Here is a 22,337-nt window from a genome sequence, read left to right as displayed (position 1 = left end):
GAGTCAGCCTGATGAATAGTCTGCTGCTCCAATTGTTAGATGATATCCTCTAGATACTCACTGGCTTTTACAAAGGCTACTGCATTTTGTTGTTTAATATCCATTTTCTTCAGTAAATAGTAGTTCACATTGAAAAAACAATTCTGCTGGTAGATGAAAAGTGACTGTGGAGGTGCTACACTTGTGTAGCTTTCTGTAAAATGATTTTCAGATCTGCTTCCCATTCACCCTGTCTCAGGAGTGTGCAGATGATATTTGGGTCTTGTATAGAGTTATAGATTAGTTTATGTGACAATGTACTGCAGAATTCCTAAAATACTGTGCCTTATTCCTGGTTTCCAAAGGCTTTCTCAAACAGGCGTGAGATGTAAGGCCATCTCTTGTGCCAGTTAAAGCAGGAATGAGATACGGAGAAATGTCTGTATTATGATCATTTATACCATGTTCAGTGGGGAAGAAATACGTCTGGCTTGAAATCTGCCTTCTTCGAAAGCCTTATGGAAGATGGATGTAATTCTTGCTGATTTGGGCAGATCCTACGTGATTGGCATGCACATGGCCAAGTGAATATGTGTGTACATGGGACGATATTTATAAGGAAATGTTTTACTTCGTGCTAATAGGGCAAGAAAAACATTCCAATGACATCTCTATTTGTTGTTGTTATTGGATGTTTATAGAGCACTCTGAATGTACATGACACATTACAAAACACAAATATAAGGTACATGCTCAGAAGAGCTGACAACCTAATATAGCAAATAATGAGACTAGTTCCACATATGCCAGAAGACCTGGACACACTATTAGTGAGGAGAGGCAGTTTTGTAAGTCTTAGGTAACAAAGATACATGTTTGCAATACATTTCTATGGAATATCTGCTTTGTTTTTGTAAAATCATCAATATGGTTATAGTTTAAGGAGAAGATCATGTCAGTATATAGGAAAAAACCATACCATGTAGGACAGGAAACTGAGGAGTTTCCCCCAGATCTTTTCCTCTCAGTGGGGGTTGCCCTCTTCTGAAGCAGACAGGGATTTCAGTCCCCAGACTCCGCGGATCCCCTGGGGCCATTCAGAGCTGGGGTCCAGGTTCTGAAGGGACAGTCTAATGTTGTAATAATTGGCATTAACACAATATGGTTGTTCCACAGTTTATATTGCTACTTTAATTAGTTATAATCAGCTCGTAGAAGAAAACCAAGTTCTATAGCTCGCCTGCAGTTTTTCATTGTGTTCCCTGCTCACTGGATAAACTGAACATGGAGCTTAAATACTTGAGCCTGCTTTTACTGCTAATTGAGACATTCAGTCAGTCACTCATGGCTGCTCAATGAGGGCAAGGCCAGATTCTTTGCTAGAGAACTGTCACCACCACGACTGAATAGAAAATGTGCCTGTTGTCCTGTATGAAATTATCTTCTATTGAGACCATAGCACTGTATTCTCTAATGTGTTTTAAAGAACATTCAGTGCCATTATGTTTTATCATGTCTTTTCATTTCTCTCCTGTCATATTTCAGAAGTACTGAGTCGTATGAAAATGGCTAGAATAATATGAAAGGCACATTTCAGATTAGCATGGCCTCATTTCTACTGAACTAAAAAATGTACAAATACATTTACATTTTTTGTATTACTTTTATTAGCGTACTTGAAAGCATTTGGAACTTTGGCCAAAATTAAGAGAGGAAGAAAAGGAATGTTAGAGGAAATCTGATGAGACCATAAAAAACAGGGAAATATGATTGTAAAATCGCAAAAATTGGCAGGCACACACAGGGATAAAGTTATAACCAATGCTACTTTTAACTCATTTTTTAAACAAATTATTAGATTTCAAGGGTGAAATTTTGGCACCATTTAAATAAATTAAAGTTTTGTCATTGACTTCCGTAGAGCCAGGATTTCACCACAAGTCCCTTTGTAAGCAGGTACACAGCATATATGGAAAATGAAATGTGTGACATACTTTACACTTCACTGCTATATACACAGCTTATCCCTACGTCTGCTGCTTTCTTTGGCAATCTCACCTGTTGATAGAATAAACATAACTGATGTCACCAAAGGCGGAATTCCAAATAGCTTGTGTCCACATTCTTGAAAAGGGGGCTTTGGTTTTCTTCCATGCATCTGTAAAATATTTCCTTTGGCGGTTGTTACGCTTATACCTGCCAAATTACCAACCCAGGAGTCCATGTGATTTAGATGTGCTTCTTTCCCTTTGAAGTTCTGGGAGAATGTTCATTCCATTTTCTCTCCCTGAAGACGTCCTTTTTAGTAGCCATTCCATGAGCTACAAAAGCCATCGAGATTCAGATTCATATGCCTGAGTGACCCCTTCCCGAAACCTTTATTCTTTTTCAGAAGGGCTCGGTGTTGTTGAGGCCACATCCTAAACATCCTAAATATTTGTCAAAGGAAGGGTCAAGAGATTCATTTAAATCAATCTGTTATACTTCCAGTTTTCCTCCCTGTGACATTACCCAGGGTACAGTTTGGACCGATGAACAGCTGCATCCCCTCAGTTCTCCAGCCTGGGGTGCCTTCTACACTGCTTCACTGTGAGAGCTAACATTCCTGGTCTGCTCATACCCAGCCTCCAGCATGTAAATCATGCCCAGCTATAATGTGTGAGTGCAATAGCCAGCCATTCCTGAATTACACAGCAGAGCAACACCAGCAAATTCCCAGTCCCAGACTTTCCCCCAGAAATGTGCGTCTTGTACTGCCCAGCTCTCTCCTTCTGGACAATACAAGCTCACAGAAAGTCCGTCATTTTATTAATAGAAAATGATATGCACAAACCCTGTTATCTCAAATGGAATTTCCCAAACACTTCAGTCCAAACACACTGGTTTAGATAAAACAATAAAAGAAGTTTATTAACTGCAGAAAGAAAAGTTTGATTACAAGAAAATAAAAGTAAAACACAAATAATACCTAATTTAACAAGGTAAGTGGATTCAAAGCACAAATCTCTCTCACCACATCTTAGCAGTTTTACTGGCTGAACTTCTTTCAGACTGGATCCCTCCCTAGTCAATTATGCTTCCTTTGTTCTTCAAGTGCTGCTGATGTTGTGAAGAGAGATGGAGGGGGTATTTTGGGGCGTCCATTCCCCCTTTTTAGAATTCTCTTTCTTCTTTGAGAATCACCTCCCACTGAGGTTCAGGAGACGGAAAGTCTTTGTGGACAAGAACCTCAAACCATTTCTTTATGAAAATGTAGATTTTTCCTGCCAAAGAATAGCTGCTTAAGCAGGTGAAAGTCCATTTGATTTTGTTGTCACTTGGCTGAGTCGTCAGTTTGCCTTTTGTCTCTGAGGAACTGATTCGTGCCTGCCCTTAGTAATATCATAGAGTAGAATCATATAACTTTACATACAGTGTTGCCACACATATTTTACTAGGACAATAACGATCAGCAAATTCTGCATTTTCAAATGATACCTCAGAAGGCATACTTTGTGCAAGATTTATCATAGCTCTATAAAAGGGGCAAATATAGGGGTACAGACTGTCACACACCTGAAACTTTGTGACTTTCTGGGAGAGGCCAAGTTACAAAGGGCTATATGTGAAAATGGTCATTAGTTATTACTTGGACAGAACCGAGCCATTCTGTAACTCATTCACAGCTTTTAAGGGAAATTATGAGTCTGTTACCATTGTAAGCCTATCAAAGTGGACCAATGCTTTGTACCTACCTACCTCCATTATGAGCAGGCTGGAGTCCCAGTACCAAGTAGTAAGAGCTCATTCTGTTTGGGTGCATCTGCATTGGCTGGATGTCTTCATTGCTGAAAGTTGTAAGGCAGTCACTGTTGCAAAGTATTGTTTTCTGATTCTGGAGCCAGATTAGAAACTTGTTTTGAGAGATCAGTGCTTCAGTTTCTGTTTGATTAGTGCTTCTCAGTTCTCTTCCAGGGTATTGCTTCTGCTTTCTAATCTGCTAGTGAGATCCTGTGGAGGAAATAATTTCAGGAGCATGACAGGAAGGATTGATTACCAGAAACTGCAGTTCTCTGAATGTTTTGCCTCTGAAACTCACACCCTTCCCCTCTTCTTCAGAGTTGTAAATAGGCTTTGTGAATTTGGAGAAGAATGGAAGGTAGTTAGGTGGGAGGGCCATTTATATCTGCAGCTGTGAGGTCTAGATCTATGCCTATGGCCAGTGTGGACACTGCTGTGAATAACTCTAGAGTTCACAAAGTCTTGCATTTAATTTCCTGTGGTGTAGATCCACAGAGCTGATGTAGTCAGAGAATTCCAGCTACAAGTTATTAACCTTCCTCAGCTCACTTGCCATGCCCACAGTCCCTCTCATTCCCAATTCACCCCTTCCCTCCAACCCCTAGCTACTTCATTTCCCATCCTCACTTGTTTTAATAAGCAAAGTGGGGATCTCTGGAAGAAGCACCAGTATGCCATATTGATGCAAACTGGCCCAGTATGTTCCTCACAGAAGAAGCTGATACGAGAGGACGGTTCCCTTAATAGAGTATTTAGAAGGTATTTAATTCACAGGAGCTAAATTGTCAAGAAAATGTGCTAGTCTCTTTTTCCCTCTCTGTGCTTTGGCAGCCTTCATTTGACTCTTTCAAAGTTCCCCTCAGAATATTTATCCATCTCCATGAGTTTTAACATCTAGGTGCAGAATAGTAATTACATGATTGTGTCTTGTTTTACACTCTTTGAAGGAGCAGCCTCCACTTTCATCTTGCAGTAAGATTCATTTATTATTTCTTCTCAGAACCTTGTGCACATTCCCAGAAGGAGAAGTGCAGGTTTCTAAATGTTCTGTTATCTGTCATTGAATTTAATCCCATCAAAGCAGATGCTTGGTGCAGTTGAAAAGATGAACAATGCGCAGTCCTCAAATAGATGTTTCACTCTCACACACACACGAAACTGTAGTCAGCACTTAGGGGAGTAAGCTGTAATAAATCCATAGGAAGTTGAGTTTTTTGTTTTGTTTTTGGAACTGTAATTATAAATCTAAAAAACAAGATAAAAAATCATTGTTATGAGCTGTAATATTGCCCTCCCCCTGCCCCTACTTGCTCACCCCACTCTCTCACTGATTCTTTCTCTCACTCACACTTGAAATCTCTAATGGAGCTTTCCCTTTATCTCCTAAACCCCCCTCGCTTTCAGTTTCTAACACTTGGCAGTTTGGGTCTTGGTAGACTGTATACAGCTCCCCAGGCTCTGACACTTTGCACTTGGTCCCTTAGCAAACTGCAGATACCCAGACTACTTTGTCATTTTGTTCCTTGTAGGCATAGTCCAGATCATGAAAGATAATTGTGTTCTAGTTCATGTGGAACAGCTGAGAATGGGAAAGCCACAGCTTCCCAGAGTAATAGAACATTATGGTAGTACAGTAAGAATTATCCTTATATGACAGTTTACACTTGAGAGATATGGAGATAGCCTGATCCATTTACATACAGTGTTGTAGCCATGGTGGTCCCAGGATATTAAAGAGAGATTGATATTACCTCACCCACCTTTTCTCTCTGATTCATTTATAGTTTTGGGGTTGTTTTAAAAAAGTCTCTAGTACAGACTGTGAACATTCTCTATACATTCCAAACTTGATTAGGTAAAAGCCTCAGTGCAGGCTGGGGGCAGGGGAACTCCCAAAACTGTCTGAAAATCAGAAATGATTGGGAATGCCACTTCTGCACACCTTGAAGTTTACATAAAGAGCCTCCCAGCCCAGAGTGCAGATTTTGGAGATTACTGGCTGGTTCCCTAGAGTAAGTATTTCCTTAAACTCAGCCCACTGTCTCAACAGGACTGATTCCATTCTGGCTAACTCTTTCCCTTCATCCCAAAAGGCGCTGCATTCCACTGATGTTGTCTGTTTTCTAGCTGGTGCTAGAGAATTATAGAATTATTATTTCTCAGAAAGGGAAACTATAAGAAAAAGAGAGAAAGATATGTATTGAAGGAAACTGAGGGGCATGAAAACAAACATGAAATGACAGTGCTGACTGCTGGGGAACTTTGACTGCAAAATACAAAATGTGTGTGTTTCTCCGAAGTGATCAGAATTTCAGGTACTTTGGAACGTATCGTGGAGTTTGCTAGAGGAGGGATTGAAGTATATTGAACTGTAGACAAATGCTAAAAGCCCAAACCCACATAGCAACTCAATGGCAAGCCCTAAAAGGCAGGTGTTATGAACAGCTCACGTTACTTTTTTTTTTTTACCTTCAAAACTCCTGTGCTCTAACTTTTGTTGCCTTGGTGACTCTGGGAGTACAGCTGGGAGATGGCGAACCATAGAACGGAGGCTAGGAACAGTAGGACAAATCTGATGAGTTCTGTGTGTGGGCGGCCAGGGGATTCTGGGACTTAGTGAGGGATGTGCTCTGTCTGACTATATGATGCATTATAAATTTAAGGAAATGTGTTCAGTGAAGAAGAAAACATGTCTTCTAATTAAATCGTGTTATAATACCTGAACTTCAACTCATTTGAAAAGATGAGTATGGAGCATTTTAGTAGTGTTGTTTCAGAATTTTAAGAGCTCAAGATTCTTATTCCAAAAGCAGCGTCTAAAACTGCAGGTTTCCTTGCACAGAATCTCAGATTTACTCATGCCATATTGGTGCAGTAGTTAGCCTTTTTGCACATGTGTGTGTGCAGGCCAGGCAGCCAAAGGCTTAACTGCTGGATTTAGGCAAGGATTTGCGCACACCAAAACATAGGCATGAAAATTCGCACTCACAAAGGTGGAGCCCCTGTTGATATTGGCCCAAAGACTTCACTAGTTTTAAATTATTGGCAAGGTCAGTACTTGGCTGTTTTTTCCTGTCACACAGAGTGTATTGTGTTTGGTTCAGACTTTGTGCCATGACCTTTATTCTCTTGCTGTAGCCCTGGAGCACATAATGCCCACCTAGGCTTTGCAGTATTATATTCACGATTCCAAGTAAACATTAGCAGCTTTCTGGGCGTTCATGGAGCCATTGTCTTCTCTCTGTTAGCTCTCCTAGCCATAATGCTTTCTAAAAACTCTGCAAACTGAACAGTTCCATGTGGCTGTTTCCATGGCTATCTGAAACATACTATGGATTAGGCGAGATTTGGTTTTTTTTGTAGGGAAGCAAAGCAGAAGGGCGCAAGGATCCATGACTTGTGCTTCCTGGCCAGGAGAACAGTTGCAATTTTTTTTGTTCTCCTTATTTTAGGGGATTATTTCTTCTTCTTCAAATGTTTGCTCATGTCGATTCCACTCTAGGTGTGTGCGCGCCCACGTGCACAGTTGTCAGAGATTTCAGCCTTAGCGGTATCCATAGGGCCAGCTGTGGCGCCTCCTGGAGTGGCACTCCCATGCAGCGGTATATCAGGCTCCGCCGTGTTACCTAGCAGCTCTGTGTTCTTGGAGAACCAGGGCACAATACCCAGCCGGTCTGACTCATGAAAGACCTCCTCCCCCAGCCTCTGCTAGAACCAAAACTGATCAGAAGAAAGACTTACAAAAAGTAATGAAAAGGCAGTGGGAGACACACCTAAACCCCTGGGACAAGGGTGACAGGAATAAGGAAACTCCCCTAGCCTCATTTGCATCGAAAATGGAACAGGGAGGCGTGTCCATTAGCATACAGAATGGAGAACAGAGATTCCAAGGCAAGAACCACACGGAACTCTGGGACCAGAAAAGCAGGAAGCACTGCATGATGGGGGAATCTCTGCTCCAGATATTAATGAATCCATGCCTGCACACACTCAGCTCAGTAGTTATCAGACCAATTCTAGTAATAAATCCTTTATTGGTATCCAAAATAGTGAAGCTCCCTAACTGCATTGTGAGCTCCCTCCAAGGAATACCACCCATAGCCAGGAATAATCAGTTCCTATTGTCTAGCCTGAACAAAACAACTGTGGTATACTCCCTTGAGCTATCAGTTTACACATAAACAAATCTAGTGTTCTCCCTTGAACCATTGTTGTTTCCCTACAAAAACCCCTACCCATGCTCAAGTAAGTGTTCTGATGCCTGGATCCAAAATCTGAATCAGTTCTGTTGGGACTTCATCTTCTCCTGACTGATCATGCTGGAGGCTCTGCCTGTCCCCAGCGCTCTGGACCCTCAGCTACCACCACCACCTGGGAACCCCAATCAATTCAAGCTTCATGGAGTGATGAGAACCCATCTCTCTCTCTCTCTCGATATAGCCTTCTGACCCTGACTTGTGTGGGCAGTTATAGTTTTCTAAACCTGACTTATAATCAAATTTAAGTTAGATTTAATATTATAACTGTTTTGTTCGTTTGACTCCTGTATGGTTATTACCTGGTAATGAAAAACTTTCATGGTTAAGCTGATTGCTTCTCTCCCTCTCTCTGTCTCTCCCCCTCGTGGATGTTTTTTTGGCTCCCTCATTTGCTCTTCAGCAATACTCCTTGTACCTAAGCTAAAGATCCCTGCAGCACCCAAAAATCCTGTGGGGTTTGCTCATCAAGTGGGTTACTGCCAGAACAATTGTAACGTGAAAGTGGGGACAGGGACATGCTGAATCTGGGACATATGAGGGTGGCAGCTTGGAAGTGCTGCTTGACCCAGTCTGCTGAGTCCAGGGCCATATAAGGGTGGCAGATCGAAAGTGCTGCTTGACCCAGCCTGCTCAGGTGTACTCTATTCTGGTGCGGTGTCCATGGCATATGAGGGCGACAGCTTGGAGATGCTGTTCGACCCAGCCTGCTGAATCCAAGGGCGTATGAGGGTGACAGCTTGGAAATGCTGCTCAAGCAAGCCTACTGAGTCCAGGGACATATAATGGGTCAGCTTGGGAGTGCTGATTAATCCGGTCCTCTCAGACGCGCTCTGTTAATGTGTGTGTGTGTTCCTCTGATTCTGGGGCTGGAAGAACCCAGCCCTAGGGAACAGGTCCTGCAGGATAGCTCCATTGAGAGGGAACTTGCAACAGAGAGAAGTAGAGCTCCTTATGAGAACACAAGTGACACAAGCAGTACATATATAGAATTAGAGACACCCTCCTCACCCTGGAAGAGTAACCCTAATAAATGAGTGTGCCCCAAAGTAATGGGCAAATCTCGTAACAGCCGGCCCTGTGCCCTCTCAGTTCCTTCTAACCGCCCGTGATTGTTGGTTGGAGCGCCTTGTCTTGCTTTGCAAGAACAGTAGCAGTTATCCATTGACTGGTTTCATTGTTGTCGTACATAGTTTCATAGATAGTTAGTTGATAGTGTTAGTTAGTCAATAGAGTCCCAATTAGGACTTTGCCCTGAGCGGGGCATGCCCCGCTTCCCCAGCTTTAAGCCAGGTGCATCATGCAGCAGGCCGATGCTGATCAGCGATCCGCACGATGGCTGTCTTAAGTGTCTGGGAGAAGGCCATCGCAACGACAGGTGAGAACTTTCGCCCGCGGACCCAGAAAGAGCAGGATATCCGCTGGAGAGTGTTATTGATGGAGGCTGCTCTTTGTCTGGCGTCAGAACTCTCCACCACGGTACCAATGCCCAGCACTTCAGCCTCAGCGTGCAGCACACCACCGATGCCGGACTTGGCCCAGCATGTTCCATTTTGCCTGCGCCAAAGAAGAGGTTTGAAGAAAAGAAACCCCTCGGTACCGAAGGAGAGAGGGGCCTCAGGCAAAGAACGAATGTCAGGCCACGGGCCCACTATGGAGTTTCCTGAGGGTACCATGGAGGTTGGATCCACCAGCCCCCGCCAGGGACCCGCCCCCTATCCTGGGCAGCAGCAGGGGTTCCCATACTGATGGTGCAGCTGCAGTGCAGGGAGGGGGCCTGTTGGCAGCATGTGACCAAGCAGGGCCAGTAAACCATGGCAAAAATTGTGTGTGGGGGGGGGACGTGACACCATGTGCCCCACCCAAATATGTTGCTTCTGGCTTTTGCCCAGCAGGGAGGAGGGTCTTGGGGCTTCAGCCCCATCGCATGTGCCTACTAGGGCTTGGGGCTTCAGCTGGAGTGGAACTGAAGCCCCAAGCCCCAGCAGACATGCCCTGGCTCTCGAACTTCTGAAGATTGTCGTGTGTGGCTTGGACTGTCAGTAACTTTGGCAACCCTTGTTTGATGCCATTCAGGGAACTGATTTAAACTATACTAGCAAAGCACTCTTCTGCTGGTATATCGTGTGTCTCCACAAGGGTTTTTTCCCTATATATTTCTGCCAGTAGATCTATACCATCAAGCCCTTTTAAGAGTAGAAAAGGCCAGCTGGTGCAGGCCAATCACCCACATTCCATGAGAGGCACACATTGCTAGCACTTGCTGCAAAGGACAGCTTATGCCCTAACTGTCTGGTGACCTGTCACTGCCCCCTTGGGACTATGGTGCATCAACTAGTCCAGTAGCCAATCCACCTTCCTAGCAGTTTTCACAAGCACTGGCTAGAAATCCTAGCTTGCTGCTCTGTGAGGCTTGGTGAGAGGAAGTTCTCTTCTCCATTAACATACCTGGCTGTACCATGGAGGGCTGGATGTGGCCCTTAAAGTTATACCATTCTAACTGAGAGTGTAAAGATGTTTGTATTATAAACCATGCAACCAAAGTGTGTCCTTTTCAGATATTATATCTGCAGTGCATTCAGAAATAGAGTGTGCTTAATGTAACAGCAGTGTGTTGGGTTTCTATTCATTAAGGGCTTGCGGTGTAGCTCCACTTATGTTCTAGGAGGGAAGATTTCCTCCTGAGATCAATGGCCCTTTCAGCTTCTCTTCTAATCTTGCTCCCTGTGTCAAGGTCAAGCTCTTTTCTTTTCATGCTAAATATGAATAGTTAATATGCAGTTTGACCTAGCATAGTCTTCTATCAAAGCACTTGTTGTATTTATTATTTTTAATTGTATGCACGTTTGCACTGCTGCTAAAGGAGTGTGGGTTCCTGTCTAGAAAATCAAAGCCCCAGAAAAAACAGAACCCAGTCAAACAGTACATTAAAGCTGTTGTCTACCTTTATTGCTTTTATGGGGCTGTAGCTGAGACGCACATCCAGTATATTTTTGGCAGGTGAATAGTGAAATCATTGGATTAATTGTTGGCAAACCGATGAGGATTTATGATACTATCTTTATCTTATTTTATTTTCCTTATCATAACTAATCTATCATGTTTCTAGGATGCCTTTCATCACTGAGGCTGCTCTAACTTATCCCCACTGGTAAGAGCCCCCAAAGGGCTGTTCTGTCAGCCAAGAGTCATGGGAGCACAACAGCACTCCAGGCATGACCCCTCCTACTGGGCTTAACTCTGGCACGGCTCTGGCATGCTGTAGGCCAGTAAAAGATTATAAAGAGTTGGTTACACTTGGTCTACCTATGCAGAGATTCCCCATGCCCAGTTAGCGTGGTTTTATGGCCAGAGTGGCAAAAAAAAGCTGTAGCATGGAGCAGGATCTGACTCCTGGTGTTTTTCCACTGTCAGTTACCTCTCTTTTTACTTTTCATTAGGGCTGTCAATTAATCGCAGTTAACTCATGCAATTAACTCAAAAATTAACTGCGATTTAGAAAATTAATCGTGATTAATCGCACTGTTAAACAATAGAATACCAATTGAAATTTATTAAATATTTTTGGATGTTTGTCTACGTTTTCAAATATTTTGATTTCTATTACAACACAGAATACAAAGTATACAGTACTCACTTTATATTAGTTTATTACAAATATTTGCACTGTAAAAATGATAAACAAAAGAAACAGTATTTTTTCAATTCACCTCATACAAGTACTGTAGTGCAATCTCTATTGTGAAAGTGTAACTTACAAATGTAGATTTTTTTTCTTACATAATTGCACTCAAAAACAAAACAATGTAAAACTTTAGAACCTACAAGTCCACTCAGTCCTACTTCTTGTTCAGCCAACCACTAAGACAAACAAGTTTGTTTACATTTACAGGAGATACTGCTACCTGCTTCTTATTAACAATGTCACCTGAAAGTGAGAACAAACACTCACATGGCACTTTTGTAGCCGGCTTTGCAGGGTATTTACATGCTGGATATGCTAAACATTCATATGCCCCTTCATGCTTCAGCCATCATTCCAGAGAACATGCTTCCATGCTGATGATGTTCATTAAAAAAATAGTGTGTTAATTAAATTTGTGACTGAACCTCTTGGGGGAGAATTGTATGTCTCCTGTTCTGTTTTACCTGCATTCTGCCATATATTTCATGTTATAGCAGTCTCAGATGATCACCCAGCACATGTTGTTTGATTTACAAACACTGTCACTGCAGATTTGACAAAACACAAAGAAGATACCAATGTGAGATTTCTAAAAATAGCTCCCACACTTGACCCAAGGTTTCCGCATTGTCCATCTCGCTGTCCTGCTATGAAGCATGCGGCAATTTTCTCCTCTGCTAATCTACCCTTACAAAAATAAGCTCTTATTCTTTGACACTACTACCACACCCCCACCCCCGTTGCACCAATGGAACATCCTTTCCAAGAATCCAACCACATCGGCATGCATTTTAGTGGCTTACGTATATTTTAATCCTAAAAGTATGGAGAACTTCATAGGGGGGAGGGATAGCTCAGTGGTTTGAGCATTGGCCTGCTAAACCCAGGGCTGTGAGTTCAATCCTTGAGGCAGGCCATTTAGGGATCTAGGGCAAAAATTGGGGATTGGTCCTGCTTTGAGCAGGGGGTTGGACTAGATGATCTCCTGAGGTCTCTTCTAACCCTTATATTCTATGAACTCAATTGCACTCTGCTCCCAGCAGTTGTTTTGTGATGAACTCAGGCTAAAGGGAGTGTTAACTGCTCTGTGAAGCTGTTGTCTGTCTGTGGTACTCATTCTGCACATCTGCCCTTATCCTCTAGGGTCCTTTTTACAAGGGCAGGCATGTTTTCTTCCTCAGAATGCTGAGCTGGGAGGAATGTACCACTTCTCTGGCCTAGCTGTTGCTACCCTCGAAAACACCAGTGCTCCGGTCAGCTTTCCTCTATTCCACTGTTCACCACTCTCCTAAATCCCAAATAATACTTAGCACATCTCTTCCTTTACCGTTTAATAGAGCCATTTCTAACTAGCCATTTACCCCTGCCAGACTAGGATTTTGCAATGCCTAAAGGCTACTTTATAATTGCTTCTATATTGTTCTTGCTCATTAGATTCAGGCCTTTTAATGAATTGTGAGTCACTGGTTTTTATGGGAAATCCTGCCTTCCAGAAAATCATCACTATTCATCAGTACATCAGCCGCTGTTCTAGCCCGCTGTTCTTTGCCTTTGCTCTCAATCCCCATACATGGTTATTGTACCATAGTTACCTTAGATCTTTTTTTCCTTTCCATGGGAAGCACCTTTCACATAGAAATGGCAGTCATTGTTCATGGGATTGAGACAGTTGGGTTCATTTTCAATGTGGTGAGTGAGGGCTTAGTCACATGACTCTCATTGAGCGTTGTATGGCTGACTCCCTGTGCACTGCTTTACCTCTCTGTATTCCTTACATCCCTCCCCTATGGTCAAAAAGGCAATGAACTCCCCAATTTATATGAAGACTGTTTCTTTCTGAAACACTTCCCATCCTGAAATTCTCCAGTCTTAATCTTCTCCTAAATGCCCTTAACTGTTACTGCAGGAGCATCTGATTAACCATCTGACCTGGGAATGTGGCAGCTGTTCTGATTTTGATGTATTCACTCCTTGCAGGAAGCAGAGAACACACTACGCCTGATGCAGAACAGGCTGAAGGAGGAGGAAAAACATCTGCTCAAGAGTGGAAGTAAGCTATATTTCTTAACTGCATGGGTTAGAAAAATAAACTGTAAATTGTCAGCTGCTTCATACAGAAAGATCCCGTCAAAGCTGAGGGGAATTTTATCAGCTGCCTACTGGGTAGGCTGAAGAGCAGAAAAAGTAAAACCCCATTAGCTTAAAAAAGACTACCAGAATCACTAACCTAACGTGTGTGACTGCACCCTGTAAATCCTACCTGCAGTACTGAGGGTGAGTGCAGTCACCTAGTAAATACCTCGCTTAACGTTGTAGTTAAGTTCCTGAAAAATGCTACTTTAAGCGAAACAACGTTAAGCGAATCCAATTTCCCCATAAGAATTAATGTAAATGCGGGGGTTAGGTTCCAGGGAAATATTTTTCACTAGATGAATGACTATATTTTTTATATGTAGGTATGTATGTATATATACATACACACACAAACACAGAGCATCAGTTTTAAACAAACAATTTAATACTGTACACAGCAATGGTGATTGAGAAGCTCGGTTGAGGTGGTGGAGTCAGAGGGTGGAAGATGGTGGGATATTTCCCAGTGAATGCCTTAATGCTAAATGACAAACTAGCACTCAGAAGAGTTAACACATTGTTGTTAATGTAGCTCACACTCTACAAGGCAGCAGGAATGGAGATAGGAGACACAGCATGGCAGAGAGAGACAGAGACACACACTGTGTTTGTGTGTGAGAGAGAGTGAGACAGAGGGGGAAAGACCTTGTGTGTGAGAGAGAGACATGCACATTGCCCCTTTAAGTACACTGACACCACTCTATGTAGATTGCCTTTTTAAATAGATCAGTAAATTGAGACAGCAGCTGCTGCCAGCAAGCTCCCTCAGTCCTGAGCCCTGTCGTGCCCCCACCCCCCGGCTCTGTGGAGATGGGGTAAAGGAGCAGGGGGAGGGGGACACCCTGACATTAGCACCCCTCTTTCCTTCCTGCCCCTCTTCACAGCAAGCAGGAGGCTCCTGGGAGCAGCTCCAAGGCAGAGGAGTAAGGGGAGGGACACCAGAACTACCTGGCTGTTGATAGCCTGCTGGGTGGCTGCTGCACAGGGAACTTAGGAGAGCTGATAGGGGGGCTGCTGGTCCACCCTGGTTCCAAGCCCCCATCAGCTAGCTCCAACGGGCTGCTCTTTCTGCAAGCAGTGGAAAAAGCAGGCGGCTGCCAAACAACGTTATAAGGGAGCATTGCGCAACTTTAAACGAGCATGTTCTGTAACTGATCAGCAACATAACAACGAAAACTGGGATGACATTAAGTGAGGAGAGGAGTACTTGTGGCACCTTAGAGACTAACCAATTTATTTGAGCATAAACTTTCGTGAGCTACAGCTCACTTCATCGGATGCATACTGTATGCTCTGCAATGGCATGAAGGAGGTCATCTGGACTTCATTCCCAATCTCAGATTGTTATTCTCCAGACAGAAGGGGCTAGGCATGCTACAGAGGCACTGTGCATAGCTCCTGAGGGAAGGCACTGCTGAAGGAAGTTCAGTGTTTTGACAAGGGTTAAACTCCAATTCACCAAGGTATTTAAGCATGTGTGTAACTTTGGCTGTGGAACTAGGTGGTTGCTTAAAGTTACATAGCTGCTTATGTACCTCGCAGAATTGGAGTTTAAGTTCTGATTTCATTAGTTTGCATGCGCTTATATGCTGTGGAATTTGTTTGTGGATTGGTATTAATTCTTTATGGTGAATGATTCAGGTAATAACCTTTTCTCTAGTAAATCATGAATGAATGACTAATTTTGAAGGAGTGCTCCTTGATTACCAAAAATAAGTACATCATGGGCCATGGTCTACTCTCAACTACATCTGTGCATCTTCCTTGATTTTAGTGGGGGTATATGGGTATGAATGAAGGCAGAACTTGGGCCTATCATGTTAACTTTTACTTTTATTAAATAGAAACCTAGTCGAGGATCAGAAGGGAATAATTTCCTCCTGAAGTTTTGTCAGCACTGTGAACATGTAAGATTGTGCTGCTTCAGTAGTTAGACATCAGTAGAACTCTCTTGTGTAAATTACCACCGTGACTTTAATATTGCAATATATGCATTTATATATAGCAGGAAAAATAGATGAGGATTAATCCTCTGGCTCAGATAAAGCAAATTCCATTAAAACTAAATTTGACAGAGAATGTAAAAGTTGCATTTGACAGTTTTAATTTTCAGCAGGTGTTCTCCCACCAGGCAAGAGGGAAAGAGAATTCATTCATTCATTCTCTCCACTGTTCCCACCACCATATATCAGTACACTTAAACTTATAAAAGTTTTCTATACCCCTTTAGCCCTGGGAGTACAGGATGTACAATATATATTAGAATAACATATCATATTTTTGTTGATTCTTCTGAGAATATATTAAGATGAAATTTGATAAAGACAAGTTCAAAGGACTTCGCTTGGGAAGGAAAGCAAAACTATAAAATGGGTACTAACTGGCAAGGTGGTAGTACTGCTGGAAAGGCTCTGAGAGTTATACTGAATCACAAATTGAATATTAGTCACCGAAGTGATGCAGTTGCAAAGAAGGCTAATATCATTCTGAGGTATATTACCAGGGAGTGTCACAGGGACAGGATGCAGAGAAAAAATTTCTAGACTCCATTAATGACTGCTTCTTGGAGCAGCTAGTCTTGGAACCCAGAAGGGAAAAGGCAGTACTTGATGTAGTCCTAAGTGGTGCACAGGATCTGGTCCAAGAGATGAATATAGTTGAACTGCTCAGTAATAGCGACCATAATGTAATTAAATTTAACATCCTTCTATGGGGGGGAAATACCAACAAAACCCACCACAGCAGCATTTAACTTCAAATAGGGGAACTACACAAAATGAAGAAGCTAGTTAAGGGGAAATTAAAAAGAACAGTCACAAGAGTGAAATGCCTGCAAGCTGCATGGAAACTTTTAAAAAACACCATAATAGAGGTTCAAACTAAATGTATACCCCAAATTTTTTTAAAAATGCCAAAAAATGCCAGCATAGTTGAACAATAGAGTAAGAGATGGTTACAGACAAAAATACATCCATTAAAAATTGGAAGTAAAATCCTACTGGGGAAAATAGAAAGGAGAATAAACTCTGACAAGTCAAGTGTAAAAATAATCAGGCAGGCCAAAAAAGAATTTGAAGATCAACTAGGAAAAGACAAAAACTAAGAGCAAAAAAAATTGTAAGAACATGAGAAGCAGGAAGCCTGCCTAACAATCAGTGGGTCCACTGGATTGCTGAACCAACAGTATATAGACATGCTGTGAGTTCCTGTTTTATCATATTTTATATTTGTAGACATTTTATATTTAAGCTTTAAGGTAATAAAGTTGGGTGAAAATCAGGATTGTTGAAGTGGAATGTATATCCAGTGCAGTGTTCAATCAAATCTAGTGCAGATAGTTTCTGTAACCAATCTATGCCTAAAAATTACTAAATGTCTGGTAGACATAGAATCATAAAATCCTGGAAATGTAAGGCTAGACGGGACCTCTAGAAATGAACAAGTCCAGCCTCCTGTGCTGTGGCAGGACCAAGAAATCCTCCTAGACTATCCCTGACAGGTGCTTGTCCAGCTTGTTTTTAAAAGCTCCCAAAAAATGGGGACTCCACAACCTTGGAAGCCTATTCCAGAGTTTAACTACCCTTGTAGTTAGTAAGTGTTTCCTAATATCTAATCCAAGTCTCCCTTGCTGCATATTAAACACATTACTTCTCATCCTAACTTCAGTGGACATGGAAAACAACTGATCACCATCCTCTTTATAACAGCCTTTAGAATAGCTGAAGACTGTTCTTAGGTCCCTGATCATCACTGTAAGGATTCAGTACAATACTGAACAATTGTGCAGGTGCATATCCTTGCAAAACTGTCATGAAAATTTACCCGCCCAAGGTCCAAGTCTGTTTGCCAACTCTAATACCATGACAATGTTAAAACAAAGGATATTTTGCCTGCCTGTCAAAAAATCAGCCTGGCAAAATAATTTTAGCATCGGGCAGATCATGTTGCTACAGTATAACAAATCTTGTGTTCCTCCATGGACAGTGTCCTTATTGGACACTCACTCATTTTACAGACTGAGTGGTTCTAATGGCAAAACCATTAGACACTGTCCTCAGTTTTGTGTATATGTAACAAGTATCTATCCTCAGTTCTGTCAATGGTTTTTATAGTGCCCATCAGTGTAGTGCCTAATATTTTAAATGTCTTGTGATATGGGAGGGCCAGGGAGCAGTGGGAGAGTGGGAGATAAATGAGCCCTAGGCTAATTATGGCTAGGGAGGGTTGCTACAGGTAATTGTAGTCAATTAAGGCCCTGCCAGGAACCTAATAAAACCCCTTGCTTCAGGCAGTCAGGGTGTGCGAGAAAGGAGAGAGGACTGGAGTTTGGAGGTGTGGGTTGCTGAGATTTGAAAGACCCAGAGAACCGAAGGAGGGGAGACCCTTCCCCAGCAAGGCAGGGAGACTCCCTCCCCCAGTGTCAAGGACCGAGGGTAACGCTACCCAAGGGGGAAGAGGGTAAGAAACCTGCAGGGGTTGAGAGGGTCTGGAGCTCAGAATGAGGAGCAAACTCAGACCCCTCCCCCACTTCCCTCCTCTATCACCTTCCCAGGCCACTAGCAGGGCCCTTGACACCCCAAAAGCAAGGGCAAGGGGTGGCATCTTAGCCCCCCGCCAGGAAAAACATGGGACCTACCATACCAACATTGGTCATTTTGTCACAGTCTTTATTCTGTTATTCTCAACTAATCCAAGCTCTGAATTTCAATAAATTGGCACTTGCCTTCTCTCTTCAACCTCTGCTGTGCTACAAAACAAGTACGGTTTGCCAGAAATAGTCCTGTTATATAATGGTCTCTCGGGGTATCTTTGTGTGGAAATAAAGATTGTACAAAGGTTACCAATCAATTTAAGTATCACTCTTCGTAGTACCTGGTTTCCAATATTTCCATCTTGCAAACCGTAATAAAACCCCAATCTGTTTCTGAAGTTCAGGTATTTATTAAGTGACTTTATAACACAATGTGGTATAACCTAATACAGCCCTCATTTTTCACTATGATATGTTTACGGAGGTGCAGGTCACAACTTTTTGACAAATTTGAGTTGATGTGTTAAATAATTCCCGACTCAAAGATCAGGCTGGTACTGAGTTATATAGAAGAACTTTGTGAAATTCACAGAATTTCAGGAGAAGTTAGTTCGTTCTCTCTGTTCTCAGCAGAGGATCCTGAAGAAATGCTCAGTCTAATAGACCTCCAAGGGGGCTCATCACAAAATATAAATACTGAGGATTTGATTTCTCCAGAATTAGCTAAAATGTAAGCTAACTAGAACTCCTGCTACATCTCCTGCAGAAAAATGAACTGCTGATTTTCAGTCCTGTCTCATCAAAATATCATCAGAGAAGGTAGAAGGATTCAGACAATGAGAGAATCACGTCCATTAATGCGCACAAAAGCACAGAGTTTATATGGACAGGATGGGTGCTGAGCTCTGTCAGTCCGTAGTGACACACTAGTCACCATAGTCCAGTTTAAGTTGTCAGAATTGCCTTGGTACTTCTGTTCTGTATAGTGGATTGCAGCATTCCAGAACAGCCCAACTTACAGGGTACCTATCCATTACACAAAATATGAACAAAATCTTCTAGGATGCTTGTTTTAATCCGATCTAGAAATAAATTCTGTTAAAAAGCCTGCACCATCAGGAGCAGATGCAAGTGGGAAACTGGATCAATTTAAAGTTCAACTGATCCTTTCCATGTTAATACTTTAAAAATGTGAACAGTATCTTAAACTACAATGTAAATATAAAAAGGTGACCTTAACAGAGGGTTAGATGTTGGGGGACATGGGAAATTACAAAAGGGTTGACGGAGCAACAAGAAGAAAATCAGTGGGGGAATCTGATGAACACTTTAGATGTCTGTACAGAAGTGCAAGGAGTATGGGGAATAAACAGGAAGAACTGGAAGTATTAGTACATAAGCTAAATTATGGTTTAATTGGCATCACAGAGACTTGGTGGGGTAAGTCTTATGACTGGAATATTGGTTAAAAAAAAAGACTATAGCTTGTTCAGAAAGGACAGGCAGGGAAAAGAGAGAGGAGGGGTTCCATTATACATAAAATATATAGATTTGTTCTGAGGTCCAAAAAGAGGTGGGAGGCAGACCACTTGAGAGTTCCTTGGTAAAGATAAAAGGGTTCAAAAATAGGGGTGATGTCATGGTGGAGGTCTATTCTAGATCATCAAATCAGGAAGAGGCAGAGGCATTTCTAAAACAAATAATGGAAACATCCAAAAACACAAGACCCGATAGTAATGGGGGACTTTAACTATCCAGACATATGTTGGAAAAGTAATACAGCAAAACACAAAATCTCCAGTAAGTTCTTGGAATGTATCAGGGACAACTTTTTGTTTCAGACAGTGTAGGAAGTAACCAGGGTGGCAGCCATTTTAGACTTGATTCTGACCAAGGGTATGTGTACGCTACGAAATTAGGTCGAATTTATAGAAGTGATTTTTAGAAAGTGATTGTGTGTGTCCCCACACTAATGCACTAAGCACATTAAGTCGGCGGAGTGCGTCCACAGTACCGAGGCTAGCATTGACTTTCGGAGCATTGCACTGTGGGTGGCTATCCCACAGTTCCCGCAGTCTCCGCTGCCCACTGGAATACTGGGTTAAGCTCTCAATGCCTAATGAGGCAAAAACATTGTCGCGGGTGATTTTGGGTTCATGTCGTCAGTCGCCCCTCCCTCCGTGAAAGCTATGGCAGACAATAGTTTCGCGCCTTTTTTCCGTGCAGGCGCCATACTGCTTTCAGCAGACCGTGCAGTAGGACTGCTAACCATCGTAGTCATCCATCGCTTCCGCTGCCACTCTGCTCTCCTGATGCTATGAATCCACCTCGCAGGTCCTCTATATGACCCTCGTCATCCACCGCTTCCACTGGCACTCTGCTCTCCTGGTGGTCTCGCAGGGCCGCTTCCGCTGCAACTCTTGTCTCGCCATACCACGGCAAGCATGCAGCCCGCTCAGCTGTTGTGTCCTGGAGGCAGACAGTGCAATAGGTGTGCAAAACTGGTCATCCAACCACCGCTTCCCCTGCAACTCTGCTCTCCTGCAGATGCCATACCATGGCAAGCATGGAGCCTGCTCAGATCACTGTGGCAGTTATGAGCATTGTAAACATCTCGCGCATTATCATGCAGCATGTGCAGAACCAGAATCTGCAAAAGCTGGCGAGGAAGCGACGGCAGCACGGTGACGGCAGCGATGAGGACATGGACACAGACTTCTCTCAAAGCACGGGCCCTGCCAATTTGGCCATCCTAGTGGCAATGGGGCAGGCTCATGCCATGGAATGCTGATTCTGGGCCCGGGAAACAAGCACAGACTGGTCCGCATAGTGTTGTGGGTCTGGGATGATTCCCAGTGGCTGCGAAACTTTCACATGCGTAATGGCACTTTCATGGAACTTTGACTTGCTTTCCCCTCCTCTAAAGCACAAGAATACCAAGATGAGAGCAGCCCTCACAGTTCACAAGCGAGTGGTGATAGCCCTCTGGAAGCTTGCAACGCCAGACAGCTACCGTTCAGTAGGGAATCAATTTGGAGTGGGCAAATCTACTGTGGGGGCTGCTGTGATCCAAGTACCCAACGCAGTCACTGAGCTGCTGCTATCAAGGGTACTGACCCTGGGAAATGTGCAGGTCATAGTGGATGGCTTTGCTGCAATGGGATTCACTAACTGTGGTAGGGCGATAGACAGAACGCATGTCCCTATCTTGGGACTGGACCACCAAGGCAGCCAGTACATAAACCAAAAGGGTTACTTTTCAATAGTGCTGCAAGCACTGGTGGATCACAAGGGACATTTCACCAACACCAATGTGGGATGGCCGGGAAAGGTACATGACGCTCGCATCTTCAGGAACTCTGGTCTGTATGAACAGCTGCAGCAAGGGACTTACTTTCCAGACCAGAAAATAATGGTTGGGGATGTTGAAATGCCTATAGTTATCCTTGGGGACCCAGCCTACCCCTTAATGCCATGGCTCATGAAGCCATACACAGGCACCTGGACAGTAGTCAGGAGCTGTTCGACTATAGGCTGAGCAAGTGGAGAATGGTGGTAGAATGTGCATTTGGACATTTAAAAGCACGCTGGCACAGTTCACTGAGTCAGTTAGACCTCACCGAAATCAATATTCCCATTGTTATTACTGCTTGCTGCAGGGCTTTGGAGCTGTGCTCCGGCTCCGCTCCAGGCAAAAACCTGCGGCTCCAGTGCTCCGGAGCTGCTCCACGCTCCAGCTCCGGGCTCCGCTCCAAAGCCCTGGCTTGCTGTGTGCTCCACGATATCTGTGAATAAGGGGGAGATGTTTAGGGCGGGGTGGGAAGTTGAGGCAAATCACCTGGCTGCTGATTACGCACAGCCAGACACCAGGGTGATTAGAAGAGCACAGCAGGGTGCTCTGCACATCAGAGAAGCTTTAAAAACCAGTTTCATAGCTGACCAGGCTACGGTGTGACAGTTCTGTTTGTTTCTC

At 43.2% G+C, this 22,337-nt stretch overlaps 1 protein-coding gene across 1 annotated transcript in view; it reads left to right on the top strand.

Moving 5' to 3' along the window:
* CLUAP1 (clusterin associated protein 1) overlaps window positions 1-22,337 on the top strand; it is a 157,599-nt gene that overhangs the window by 96,119 nt on the left and 39,143 nt on the right. Inside the window, exon 9 of the mRNA XM_077828100.1 lies at window positions 13,678-13,750. Within this exon, the coding sequence (XP_077684226.1) occupies window positions 13,678-13,750 (73 nt within the window). The remainder of the gene's footprint in view (window positions 1-13,677; window positions 13,751-22,337) is intronic.

Source organism: Eretmochelys imbricata, chromosome 10 (genome assembly GCF_965152235.1).
Source record: "Eretmochelys imbricata isolate rEreImb1 chromosome 10, rEreImb1.hap1, whole genome shotgun sequence".
Taxonomy (NCBI): Eukaryota; Metazoa; Chordata; order Testudines; family Cheloniidae; genus Eretmochelys; species Eretmochelys imbricata.
This window is presented reverse-complemented; position numbering and strand designations above follow the sequence as displayed.